General features: G+C 55.3%; 1 protein-coding gene across 2 annotated transcripts in view; it reads right to left on the bottom strand.

Annotated features, from left to right (window-relative positions):
* FBLN1 (fibulin 1) overlaps positions 1 to 13,414 on the bottom strand; it is an 80,249-nt gene that overhangs the window by 27,146 nt on the left and 39,689 nt on the right. Inside the window, exons 14-15 of one of the 2 annotated variants that reach the window (XM_019961962.2) lie at positions 12,230 to 12,353; positions 3,837 to 4,288 (exon numbers count right to left, since the gene is read on the bottom strand). In XM_019961962.2, coding sequence (XP_019817521.2) covers positions 3,934 to 4,288; positions 12,230 to 12,353 — 479 coding nt within the window. In that variant the 3' untranslated portion in view covers positions 3,837 to 3,933. Of the gene's footprint in view, positions 1 to 3,836; positions 4,289 to 12,229; positions 12,354 to 13,414 lie in introns of those variants that run through there. The other variant, XM_019961961.2, reaches the window with a different exon arrangement.

Here is a 13,414-nt window from a genome sequence, read left to right as displayed (position 1 = left end):
ATCTGCCTGCAATGCAGGAGACCTGGGTTTGATCCCTGAGTCAGGAAGATCCCCTGGAGAAGGAAATGGCTGCCCACTCCAATATTCTTGCCAGGGAAATCCCATTGACAGAGAAGCCAGGCAGGCTATAGTCCATTGTGTCGCAAAAGTCAGACATGACTTTAGGGACTGAACACCACCACCACCACCACCTTTGGGAGCTTGGTTTAAAAGTGCACAAACATGGGACTTCCCTGGATGCCCAGTGGTTAGAATGCTGTGCTTTTACTGCCAAGGGCTCAGGTCTTTGGTGGAACTAAGTCCCGGTGGAACTAAGATCCCACAAGCCAGGTGGTGCTGCCAAAAAGCCCCAAAACTGCCCACACAGGTCCAAGAGTTGGAAGTGATGGCAGCTCTGCAAACCCTCCGAACTTTCATTCTCCATTTAAATCAACATCCAAATGAACACTTGAGTACCTTCCAATGAATGGAGGCACCAACACTCATTAACTGCCTACCACAGCCAGATGCTGCCTTGGGTTAAGTAACTTCATGTCATTTCCAAAACAGTTCAGGAAGTGGGCCTCGAAGCTCTGAAAGGCAAGTGACTTATCCGAGGTCACAGAACCAGTAAATGGCAACGAGGGCTCTTGAACTCTTGAGTTTCGTTCGGTTGGTTGGGTGGGTTGGTTTGTTTTTCCTGCACTGCGTGATCTCAGCAGGCTGATACCGCTAAGTAGCCTCCAGGGACTGCAGAGAGGTGAGCGGCCAGGTAATCCAGATACCGCCATCCCCATGAGTGCATGCAGGTACACGCGCAGACACATCAGAGGTGTTCTCGGATGGAGCAGGCCACCTCAAGAGGCAGGAAGTCCCACAAACAAGGCAAAGTGCAAGAAAAGCTGAACAGCCAGTGGGAATGTAGAGGGATTCTGGAAAGCCTTGTAAGGCTGCTGAAAGGCTTCTAAAGCCCCCAAGAATCCCGCCACATCTTAACACTCCCAAGGGCAAAAAGCTCCCCCAGCCTCAATAAGCAGGACCATGATGAAAGAACAGTGAAAGTCACTCAGTTGTGTCCGGCTCTTTGCAACCCCATGGACTACACAGTCCATGGAATTCTCCAGGCCAGGATACTGGAGTAGGGAGCCTTTCCCTTCTCCAGCCAATCTTCCCAACCTAGGAATCAAACCGGGGTCTCCTGCATTGTGGGGGGATTCTTTACCAGCTGAGCCACCAGGGAAGCCCAAGAATACTGGAGTGGGTACCCTATCTCTCCTCCAGCGGATCTTCCTGACCCAGGAATTGAACAGGGGTCTCCTGCATTGCAGGTGGATTCTTCACCAGCTGAGCCACCAGGGAAGCCCCCAGATGAAAGAGTAACTGAATACAATGACGAATCCCTGCTGTGTCTTGTTGATTTCACAGAAGAGGTGGTATCTGAACTAAGCCTTGAAAATACTATCCATCCATCCATCCATCCATGTTTATTCAGATGTTTACTGAGCTCCTTCTACAGGCCAGACATTCTGAAAAGTGTAGAGAACACAGACACGATCTCTGCCTTTAAAAAGGTGATGATAAAAAGTAACAGAAACAAGGACTTCCCTGGTGGTCCAGCGGCGAAGACTCGCACTTTCTGCGCTTCCACTGTGGGGGGCATGGGCTCGATCCCTGGTTGGGGCACTAAGATCCTACATGCTTCGTGGCGTGGCCAAAAATAAAGGAATTGATAGCACCATTTAAAAGTATTTAAAAAAAGAACAAGATGCCAGGGTAACTGCTCTGATGGAGTCCACCTGGCTCTGGAAAAGCTCAGATTAAGAAAAGCCTTCACCAACAAGGTGACCTTTAAGATACGTCTTCAGGGAGAATGGCCATTTGCAGGAGGAAGGCATGGCGCGTGCTATGGCCTGGAGAAAGCGAGTGTAGAGAAGGGCAGGAGTTCTGCGTAACTAGAACACTGGTCACTAGCAGGGGGTCAGCCAGAGTGGGGAACAGGGGGGACACGTGGCTGAAAAGGTGGGCAGTGGCTGGAGCAGGCACGGTCTCAGGTGCCATTCCAAGGGAGTTGGGCTTCGTCTGCTAGTCATAGAAGGTTCTAAAGAGGGGAGGGACACAACCAGACTGGTCCTTCAGAGAGGTCCTCTGGCTTCAGCTTGGGAGATCGCAAGCTGGTCCAGACCAGAGGTGCTCAGAGAGGGGTCTAGGAGACAGCAGGGGTTTGGAGGCAAGTGGCTAGGACCATGTGTATGCTCCTGTGGCAAGTTACCTGCTGCCTCTGTCACAGGGCACAGAGCACCGTGTTAACTGTATACCTGTCCTCTCCACTAGATAGTAAAGTGGATCCCTTCCCCATCTTCTTCCAGGCCCTTGTAGGAAAGACCTTAGGCCCCTCCAGTATCCTTCACTTGATTCCTCTTGACATTCTGCCTCCCCTTCACGTTCCTACTTGAAAACAGCATCAGCAGCCACAGAAATGCTAGACATGCAAAGCGACATTGGCAGGAAGTCATCCATTCCCTCAGCAGACAGAAGCAGAGGACCTACGGCATGCTAGGCCTCGCCAGGAGCTTAGGGACACGGCCCTGAACGAGACAGACTTGCTCCCTGACTCCCCGGAGCCTTCTGGGTGGTGGGGGACAAAAGTGAAACACAGACAAGAGGCCTGCAAACTATGAGGAGCATCACAGAGGCGGAGTTAGGGGAAAGACTGACAGGGGAAACATGACCCAAGGGTGTCCAGGGAGGCCCCGTGGCGACAGGGGCACAGTGACTGCGGTTCAGCCAACAACTGAATGGTCAAGGGTGCAAACGCATGTGCAAAGGGCCTGTGGCAGCAGAGAACCCAACAGTGTGGTTCAAGGGAAGCAAGGCAAGGGAGAACAATTTGAGGTCAGGCTGCAGGTGGATGCCAGGAATACATGATGCCGTGCCTTGAGAGGCACACTGGGGGCTTGGCTGGGATCACGGTGGAAGAGATCTTCGAAGAGAGGCAGGCCCATCGAGGTTCATGTTGGCGGTGTCGTGACGGAACGGAACAGTCAGAGCTGTGCCGTCAGCAAACCAAGGTTCGAAGATCAACTGTGTGACCCTGCGCACATCGCTCACCCGCCCCTCCCCGAGTCTCTCTGGGATGACACGCCTGCCCCACAGGATGGGAAGTAGCGCACAGGAAGGCCCAGGGCTTACTGAGGGGGGCCCATGAGCGACACATTCATCAGGCTCCCTTTGCCTCCTCCTGGTACAAAGCTGGGGTCCTCTGTGGAGGGAACCGACCTCCCTTAGGTAAGGGCTGCATGTAAGATGCCGTGATCACATTCAGTGTTCTTCCACAAGTTTGGGCTTCTCATCAAGACAGAATGGGAGGTTTGAGTCCCAAGATGGAGCTTTTATGGTCTCAGTTAAAGGCTCAGCTCCTGGCAATACAGCAAGGAAACCAGGCTGGGACCAGAAGACCTGGGTCCTAGACTGCCTTCCACCACACATAGGCCACGTCACCTTGGTCAAGCCCCTCCCCTTCTCTGGGCCTCAGTTTCCACATCTGTGAAGTGAGAGGGGATGGAGCTCAGCCATCCCTAGGGGCCTCCGTCACCTCGTCCTCTGGGCTCAGCACAAGTAGGGGACAAAGAATCATCTCAGATGAAACATCTGACCTCGCTCTGCCCTGGCCTGGGGCGCCCTGGCGGTATGGACTGTGACTCCCACTCTCAGGGGCTCCTGGACGCAGACCCCTCACTGAAAACACTCCTTGGCCACCCTTGGGGGCGCCAGGCAGTGCTGGGCTCCCCCTTCCCCACCAGGAACAAGCAGCACAGACACTCCCGACCGCGCCAAATAAAACCAAGGCACGCCAGCCATGCTGTGTGGCATTGCCCGCTGAGCCTTTATTGGCATCCCGGAGGGGAGGGTGGGGAAAGCAACAAGGGGGGCCCCTCAACGGCCCAAAGCGCGTGCTCAGAGCTCTGCAGATACAAAGATGTAAAGCTTGGCCACAAAGGAGCTGACGGTGCCGTGGCGGGAGAGGTCCATCCTGACGGTCAGGAGCATGTCCCTGGGCTCGGGGACGGGCTTGGTGAGGGCCACCACCCCTCTGTGGTGGTTCACCTTCTGGGTGGTGAAAAAGCCCTCCTCGTTGCCGCCGGTGATGGCCAGCTGCATGCTGTCCCCGGGGACGACATTGGAGGGGCCCATGCGGAAGACCACGGCGGGCACTTGGATGTTGGTGGGGAAAGAGAGGTGGTAGTGGGTTATTCTCAGAGGCAGCTTGGGGCACTCCTGATTCTCATGGCAAGGCAAGCGCTCGCAGCGGCTGCAAGAAAAGTGGACAGAGAGACAAGGAGAGGGTTAGGGCCCATTCAGCAAGCGGAGAAACAACAGAGCGTGGGGCGGGGTAAGCGGGGGGCCTGCTGGGCGGGGCCTCCCGCCGCCCCTCTGGCCAATCAGCCAACGAGAAGAGCACCCCTCACTCACCTGTGGGAGGTGCCGGGGACCTCCAGCCGCTGCCTCAGGCACTAGCCTCTTCCAACACCCTCGGGGGCGCTGGGTGGCTGGGGCCAGGGTTGTGCCTGGAGCAAGGGGTGTCCCTCTCTCACCGGCAGACCCCACCCCAGGCTGTCCTCACCAGGCACACCCTGCCCTCTGAGTGTCGTCCAGGCTCCCAGCTCCTCGCCCAGACAGTGGTCAGGGCGACACTGGGCGGCTCTCCAGGCCAGCAAACATGGCTGCCGCCATTTACAGAGCGTTTGGCTATTCGTCAGCATGCCTTTGCTAGAGTGATCACACCCACACTGTGAGGGGGCATTGAGGGCCATTTTTCAGATGAGGAAACTGAGGTTGAAAGAATCAGTGGCTTTTTCGAAGTCACAGAGTGTGTAAGGAAGCTAGATTTGTGCTCAGTCAAGTATTTTCCTGTGTTTCCTTACTAAAGCTTTGTACTCTAGGCCCAGTTCCCTGTCTGTATTCACAGGACCAGCCAAGTCTTGGGGCAGAGATGGAGACAAGTTCTAACTTCCTGGGTCAAGATGGAGACAGGTCCTAACTTTCTGTGACAGGTCCTAACTTCCTGTGACACAAAGGAGACAGGTCCTAACTTTCTGTGACAATATGAGGAGCAGTTTTAACTTCCTGTGACAGGATGGAAACACATCCTGACCTCCTGTGACAGGTCCTAACTTCCTGTGACAGGATGCAGACAGGTCCTAACTTCCTATGACAGGTTCAGGTCCTAACTTTCTGTGACAATATGAGGAGCGGTTTTAACTTCCTGTGACAGGATGGAGACATGTCCTAACTTCCTGTGACACGATGGAAACACATCCTGACTTCCTGTGACAGGATGCAGACAGGTCCTAACTTCTTGTGACAGGTTCTAACTTCCTGGGTCAAGATGGAGACAGGTCCTAACTTTCTGTGACAATATGAGGAGCGGTTTTAACTTCCTGTGACAGGATGGAGACACGTCCTAACTTCCTGTGACAGGTGCTAACTTCTTGTGACAGGTCCTAACTTCTTGTGACACGATGGAAACACATCCTGACTTCCTGTGACAGGATGCAGACAGGTCCTAACTTCCTGTGACAGGTTCTAACTTCCTGGGTCAAGATGGAGACAGGTCCTAACTTTCTGTGACAATATAAGGAGCGGTTTTAACTTCCTGTGACAGGATGGAGACACGTCCTAACTTCCTGTGACTCTTGTGACAGGTCCTACCTTCCTGTGACAGGATGCAGATAGGTCCTAACTTCCTGTGACAGGATGGAAACACATCCTAACTTCCTGTGACAGGATGGAAACACATCCTAACTTCCTGTGACAGGATGGAGACACGTCCTAACTTCCTGCGACAGGACAGAGATATGTCCTAACTTCCTGTGACACTATGGAGACAGGTCCTAACTTCCTGTGACAGGATGCAGACAGGTCCTAACTTCCTGTGACAGGTTCTAACTTCCTGGGTCAAGATGGAGACAGGTCCTAACTTTCTGTGACAATATGAGGAGCGGTTTTAACTTCCTGTGACAGGATGGAGACATGTCCTAACTTCCTGTGACAGGTCCTAACTTCCTGTGACACGATGGAAACACATCCTGACTTCCTGCGACAGGTCCTACCTTCCTGTGACAGGATGCAGACAGGTCCTACCTTCCTGTGACAGGATGCAGACAGGTCCTAACTTCCTGTGATAGGATGGAGACACGTCCTAACTTCCTGTGACAGGACAGAGATATGTCCTAACTTCCTGTGACACAATAGAGACAGGTCCTAACTTCCTGTGACAGGATGCAGACAGGTCCTAACTTCCTGTGATAGGATGGAGACACGTCCTAACTTCCTGTGACAGGACAGAGATAAGTCCTAACTTCCTGTGACACGATGGAGACAGATCCTAACTTCCTGTGAGAGAATATTTACTGCTCCTAAACTCCTGTGACAGGATTATGAGGATAGGTTTTAACTTCCTTTGCCAGAATACAGACAGATTCTAACTTCCTGTGACAGGAAGGGGACAGGTTCTAACCTTCTGTGAGATGATAAGAACAGGCCTATCTTCTGCCTCTTGAACTCCACCACAATAGGAAGGCAGCTGCCTTAGGAGCAGAGCCAAGGTGCTGAGCCCCACAGGACCTGACAGAGCATGTCCCAGGAAGTCTCGCCATCTTAACTGTGCTTGGATTCTCCAGTTGGGAGCATCTGCTACTGTCCTTGTCTTCCATCATGCCTCCATTTCAGCTTTTCAGTTTCCATGCCTCGTGTTGGGTGACTAGAACTTATTTAACACTTGGCGTTTATTGTTAGCAAGCACTGTCTCTTTTTACACCCTATGTCCAGGCTCTTTATCAGAACTCACTCATTGGAATCCTTTCATTTACTTGGCTGTTTACCATTTTCAGCTCTTAGAAATGAGCTCAGGAATGAGCTCCATGCTAGTAAAGGCATGTGAAATTCAGGAACACTGGAGATGAAGGTTTTGTAAGGGAGGTGGCTGACAGGCAGAGGGAGAGCAGTGGCAAAGAAAGCAGGCGTGGGTACTGCTGAGGGCAGCCCACCCCGACAGACACCCTGGTCCAGGCCAAAAGGCGGTGCGCCAGGTGACTGGAAAAACCAAGGAACGTGCCTGGTCTCATGCTGGGTAAGTCAGAGTTTCTCTTTCCCCAAGCTCCCCTCGCTGTCCCACATGATTCTTGTTTTACTAACAGGAAGACCAAAGCTCAGTGAGGACATGTAACTTGTCCATGTCTCCAGTCTACTAAATGGCAGGCAAAGTTGGCCTGTATTGGCCTGTACTGGCTCAGTCGCTCAGTCATGCCCGACTCTTTGTGACCCCATGGACTGGAGCCCGCCAGGCTCCTCTGTCCATGGGATTTCCCAGACAAGGATACGGGAGCCGGTTGCGATTTCCTACACTAGTAGATCTTCCTGACTAAGGATTGAACCCATATCTCTTGTGTTTCCTGCGCTGGCAGCTGGATTCTTTATCACTGAGCTATCTGGGAAGCCCTCACTTCAAAGGCTATGTGTACACACACACACACACAGCTGCTCTGGGAAGCCCTCACTTCAAAGGCTATGTGTTCACAAACACACACACACACACACACACACACACACACACACACCCCTGCTTCAGGAAGGGTCTGGTGGATCTGGCCAGCAGGTGGTGCTAGAGTCTCCACCACACTTCAAAGGCTGTATGTACACACACACACACACACACACACACACCCCCACTTCAGGAAGGGTCTGGTGGGTCTGGCCAGCAGGTGGTGCTAGAGTCTCCATCACATGTATTAAATTTTCCCACGTCTCCCAGGGTTTTCATTCGCCAAATGATTAACACGGCATGTGTGGAAGGCAGGGAACGTGAAGTGTGTGTGAAGTTCTGGTATCGCCCCCACAGACATCACACCAGAGAGCAGAACACTGCTTCCTCCCTGATGGTCTCCACACCCCCAACCCCACAGAGCACCCAAGCCCTTCCTCCCTCTGGGCATTTCTGGGCCCAGCTCCTTCCAGACCATTCCATTCCCATGGCTCTTTGGCTTCATCTCCAGTACCCAGCATCAGCTTGACACTCACTACATGCTTTATATTAATACATGCGCACAAGTAAATTCGGCCCTGATTTTCCTGGTCAGTTGCAACTTCAATGATTCCACTCTGCTCTACCCCATACTTACTACAAACATCCCAGAAAGTGTAACTTACTGCCTCTGGCAAACTGCCTGTCAGATGGCTGGGGGGGGGTGGGGGGGTGGGGGGTGGCACTGAAGTCTTTGTTAGCGGGTGTGTCTGGATGGAGGAGGGGCTGCCGCCACCGCCTCTATTACAGAGCAGAGGAGGCCCAGAACCTGGGGACCACCCACTTCTGTTTCCATCTCGACCCGTGTGAGAGCACAACATGCCCCAAGTTTTCGGTTCAATGACTTTGCTCAGGACACCCCAAGTTCCACGAAAATGCAATTATTGGAAGTCACCACACGCCAGAGAAGAAAGGTCCTCAAGGCCAGCACCTTCTCCCGGGAGGTATGGCTGCTGTGGCCGCCTGAAGCTCGCAGCCATCCCCACCAGCAGTTCCTGTCGTTCTGGACACAAGCTCCAGGAACTAGCCAGGGCAGGGTTCCACCCACTCCGTCCACCAGGGTTACACCCTGGGGCCAGGAGCTGTGCCAACTAAGGCCGCCAGCCTCCCTCTGGCCCTGGCTTCTGAGAGCCCGGGTCTCGGGGTCTGCCCCACCGAGGGGGTAGAGAGGATGTTTTCGGTCCCACCCCAGGCTCAGGGACACTGAATATCCCTGCTGTGGGGAGGAGGGAACTGCGTGGTCAGGATCTTAACAGCCTGGTCAGTCCTTGGGGCCCAGACCTGTGGTTTGTGGCCCGGCCTGCTGGGTCACGCTCCAGTTACCGCCCTTCGGCCACCAGGGAAACTGGCCAGAAGGAGGCTGTTTGTGGAGAGACAGAGAGAAGGCTGAGGCCCAGCAACAGAGAGAGAGACTCAAATCTTGCCGGTCAAGGCTCCCTGAATGTTAAACCACGGAAGTGCTGTTTCCCTGGTCCTTTCTAATACAGCACTTTTAACTTGTACAAATCGCTTTCTGAAGCTCAGATAAATTCTTAAGAGAGTTTTTGCAGAAAAGGAAAAGGGCCGTGAAACAGAAAGCTCCAGTCTGAGGAGTCCGCAGGGCTGAGAGGCTCAGCTCCGCCTCACCTGGCGCTCTGGCCTGCGTCCTGCCCACATCTACACGACGTGTCAGTGGCCCTAAGCTATCGGGGCTCCCGTGGTCCCAGAGAAACAGCCCCCCCATATGTGACAAGGCAACCAAAACGAGACCCCCACCCCCCAAGGCCTGTCAACCGAGGATTCCAGGCCCGGCCCCCACTTCCTGCGCCCAGCGCTGGGCTCCTGGCTGGCCCACGATTCCTCAACAGCCCTTCAGGAGCCGAGTTTCGTCTTCCTGTCTGAGGACTGAGCGACCCTAGACCTGGCCGGTCACAGTCAGCCCACAGGCACACAGTCAGCCATGGAGCCACAGCTGCAGTCGCTCTGAGGAACGTCTGGATTCTGAGGAGGAGAACGGGGTGGCTTGTGGCCATCTTCCTTACCACCACTCTGCGCCTAATACAGACAGTGATGGTGCTGCCTCTTTATCATCCCCCTGGGCCGGGCACCCGGAGCGTTACCATTAATCCTCAAGGCGCTGACAAGCAGGTATTGTCAGCACGTGTTACAGGGGAAAATGGGCCCCAGGGTGACCAAGACCCCAGATCACGGGACCAAGGAACAGGAGAGCCAGGCCTGGAAGGCAGGACGGGAGTCCCAGGCCTGGTTCCTTCCTCCTCCAGGCAGCCTCCCAGGCTTTGTCCTCAACCGGACACCAGGGTCACCGTCCGCCTTCCTTCCATCCATAAATACTGGCAGTAAAATGTGCCTGGGGGAACCTTACCCGCAGCCCCCCAGGCTGAACCCAGAGCGAGCCATATGGAAGCGGCTCTGCTCCCATAATCACAGTCACCCAACAGGAACCCAGAGGATGACACCACTGCTCCCTTTTCAGCAAGAAGTTCACGGGACCTGCTGACTATAAAGGGGACCTGGAATGGACTGAATTCGGGAGGCAAACCTAAGCGAGGCTGACACCAAAGCCAGATAGCTCCAGAATGCCATAGCATCTCCATGAGGCTTGAGAACAGTGAAGGGAGCACAGCCCATCGCACCCTCAGGGCAGGGGACACAACTTTCCCAGCCCCACCCGCCTCCCAGCCTCTGCTCCAGCTGCTTGGTGGCGCTCGCGAGCAGCATGTGCTCAATGGGGCCACAGTCTTTCCTGGAGGGGCTGCTTGGAGCCCCAACCCCTCCCCAACCTTGATCGTGGACGGAGCCTACTTCCTGCGCCTAATACAGACAGACAATGACGGTGCTCCCTCTTTATCATCCCCCAGGAGGCAGGGCGATGAACCCAAAGGATGGGGACAGACCACGCCCTGGAGCATCAATGCCTCAGTCAGCAGGCGTGGTTCCTTGCTGGGCACCCTATTTCCTGGCCGGAACTCCTCTGTTGCCCTTTAATGCAGGTCTACACCCCATGCCCATCCCACCCTCCACTCCCTCCCTCTCTGCCCGACTCCTCCCCGCTTCATTCCGGCATCACCAACTCTAGGTACCCCTGCCTTCTGTGCCCCCCACTCCTGCCGGCGGAGAGCCCTCCTTGATGAGAGCACTCCTGCACTCTGCCCACGGCTGCTTTCGCATGGGCTCCTCCTGGGCTCAGAGTAGGGCCCAGGGGCCTTTGCGGGCCCACTGTCTGCCCAGGTGCCCGCACACAGTAGGCTCACGGTGAACACTCCCCGAACAAGTAAAGGCCCTTCCCCAGCCGCAGCACCCATCAGTGTAAGGACCGGGGAGGGGAGCCAACCGCAGCCAGTCTCGGCACACGATGCCAGCCTGCCCACCCCCTGCGTCGGAGGCGTGAAGACCCCGCGCAGGGCAGCCTCCTCCTCCCCGTTTGCCTTCATGACCGCACCTGAGTCTGAGGTCAACAGCAACCAGCCCATCTTCCAGAATCCTCTAACCCAGACACAGACAAGGGCCTCGGAGGGAGTGAGGGAGCATGGACAGACAGACAGGAGCAGCTCAGCCTCAAATCAAGGACACGATCGTTCTTCCCAGCTCAGGAGCACTCGCACTGCCTGTAAGCTGTTGTATAAGCCCCCGGCTCTCGGAATGCTGAGTGCTGGCAAACCCAGCCCTGGGGTGGCTTTTCCCTACCCACAAGAATGCCTGCCAGGGAAACAGGGTGGGGGGTGGGCGAGGCCAGAGGATGAACATCCCCGATGCTGCGAAGAACACTGGGGCCATCTGAGCATCTCCTGCTCTAGCTTTTGGCCAGAACAAGTACACGCCAGAGCCTGGGACCTTTGCTCCAGATGGCCCCGACCCTTGGCGGGAGGAGCAGGGTCAAGGTCAAGAGGCCGGGTCTCCCAGGCAGCGAGGCTGGGTGCTGGCACTGCCCAGGGCAGGCAGCATGGCTGGGTGCTGGCACTGCCCAGGGCAGGAGGGAAGGGATCCCGCGTCCACGCTCCTAAGATGGGCTCCCACTGAGGAGCTTTCCCTGAAACGATCTCTGGGGGCAAGAAAGAAGACCCACCCAACAAAACAAGAGCTGGGATCATGTATGGCGAGACCAGAGGTTCCTCACTGCTCCCTGAGGAACGGGGTTTCTAGACACCCCAGCAAACATCGGGTAGCCTGAGAGTCAGTGAGCTTACAGTGACACATGGACACACAGCTTCAAGCTGAGAACCCAGAACCTTCTGAGCTGTTCCCACACCATCGCTGGGCGGAACAGAATGTGGTTTTCAGGTGCGGCCCACCCGGAGTCATTGCTATCTCCATCTGAGTTGGCACGCTCTGCCTCCTGTAACCCACAGAGGTGGACACTGAGGTCCAAAGAGCTGTCCCTTGACCAAGGCTCCACCCCAGGGAGCAGAGGCCAGGTTTCTGCCTGGCTCCATGTGCAGGCAGGTCAGTGAGGAGGCCCGCCGACCTTCAGCCCGTTTGAGGCCAATTTCCTTCGCTTTCTGCGACCAGTCTTGCTGGCATTTAGGCGCCTGAGAACCGGGGATCCTTGAGTTTCCCAAGACCCACGTTGGAGGACACAGCTCATGAATACCCACTTCCGACTCGTACAGGCCGGGAGCCCAGCCCCCAGGAAGGCCGACACAGACAGACGACCAAGGGGCCCGAGGGACTTACGCGTCTGTGGAGCGGCGGTAGTTCTCGGGACACTCGAAGGCCAGGCAGCGGAAGCTGCCCTGGATGTTGAAGCAGGTCTCGTTGATGGAGCAGTTGTGGATGCCGGTCACACACTCATCGATGTCTGCAGGAGACCCCAAGGCGGCATGGTGAAGGCTGAGGCCCCCCACACCATCCCCGGCCCAGATGGGGGTGCCCAGAGTCTGGGGGATCGGGCCATCCTTGCCCTCCGTTGGCTGCTCTCCGGAGCACAGCCCTGTGCCAGCCCTTTTGTTTATAGGAGATTTATATCTAATTTACCTACTATTCATGATCCCTGGAGTGAGCATAATAACAACAGCAACCTCTAAATGATGGCCCTTGAAGTGTTTGGCAGGAAACACTTCTCATTATAATTAAATGAGGCATGTACTGGTTATTACCCTCATTTTAGGAGGAGCTCGTGGGCTTAAGTGACTGGTTTAAGGCCACACATGTGGTAAGTGGGGGAGCTGAGCTTTGAACCCAGGCAGCCAGCACCTCTCCAAGGCTCTCGAGGTGCATCAGTCTTACCTCGCGTGCCACTTCTAACGTCTGAGGAGGGAATGGGCAGAAGCCACCAGCCCCACGTTACAGATGAGGAAATTGAGGCAGAAAGGGAGTCTACGCTGTGCCCAGTTTCCAAAGTCAGTGACTGTCTGGGTTGGACCAGAACCAGGCCTGGGGCACATCAGGAGGTCACCTGGACATGGGGAGTCGTCCCCCACCCCACAGCTGTCCGGAGCAGCCAAACGGTGAGTTCAGGGGGCGCCACCATGCCAGAGGTTGCATGGGTGCGTGCTAAGTCATTTCAGTCGGGTCTGACTCTCTGTGACCCCATGGACTGTAGCCCTCCAAGCTCCTTTGTCCATGGGGATTGTGCAGGCAAGAATACTGGAGTGGGTTGCCATGCCCTCCTCCAGGGGGTCTTCCCACCCCAGGGATCAAACCCACGTCTCTTTTATCTCTTGCACTGGCAGACAGGTTCTTTACCACTAGCGCCACCTGGGAAGCCCTGAGGCATCTGTGAAGAGGTGCCAAATCCTGACCATTGGTAGCAAAAACAGCGGTCCCCAGTCTCAAAGCCCGAGAGAGGCTCAGGAATGTGTTTTCGCTGTGTCTGGCAGGACCCCAGGCTGCGGTGAGGGCGCCTGGCCAGGTCATCTG

Source organism: Bos indicus, chromosome 5 (assembly GCF_029378745.1).
Source record: "Bos indicus isolate NIAB-ARS_2022 breed Sahiwal x Tharparkar chromosome 5, NIAB-ARS_B.indTharparkar_mat_pri_1.0, whole genome shotgun sequence".
NCBI classification, from domain to species: Eukaryota; Metazoa; Chordata; class Mammalia; order Artiodactyla; family Bovidae; genus Bos; species Bos indicus.
This window is presented reverse-complemented; position numbering and strand designations above follow the sequence as displayed.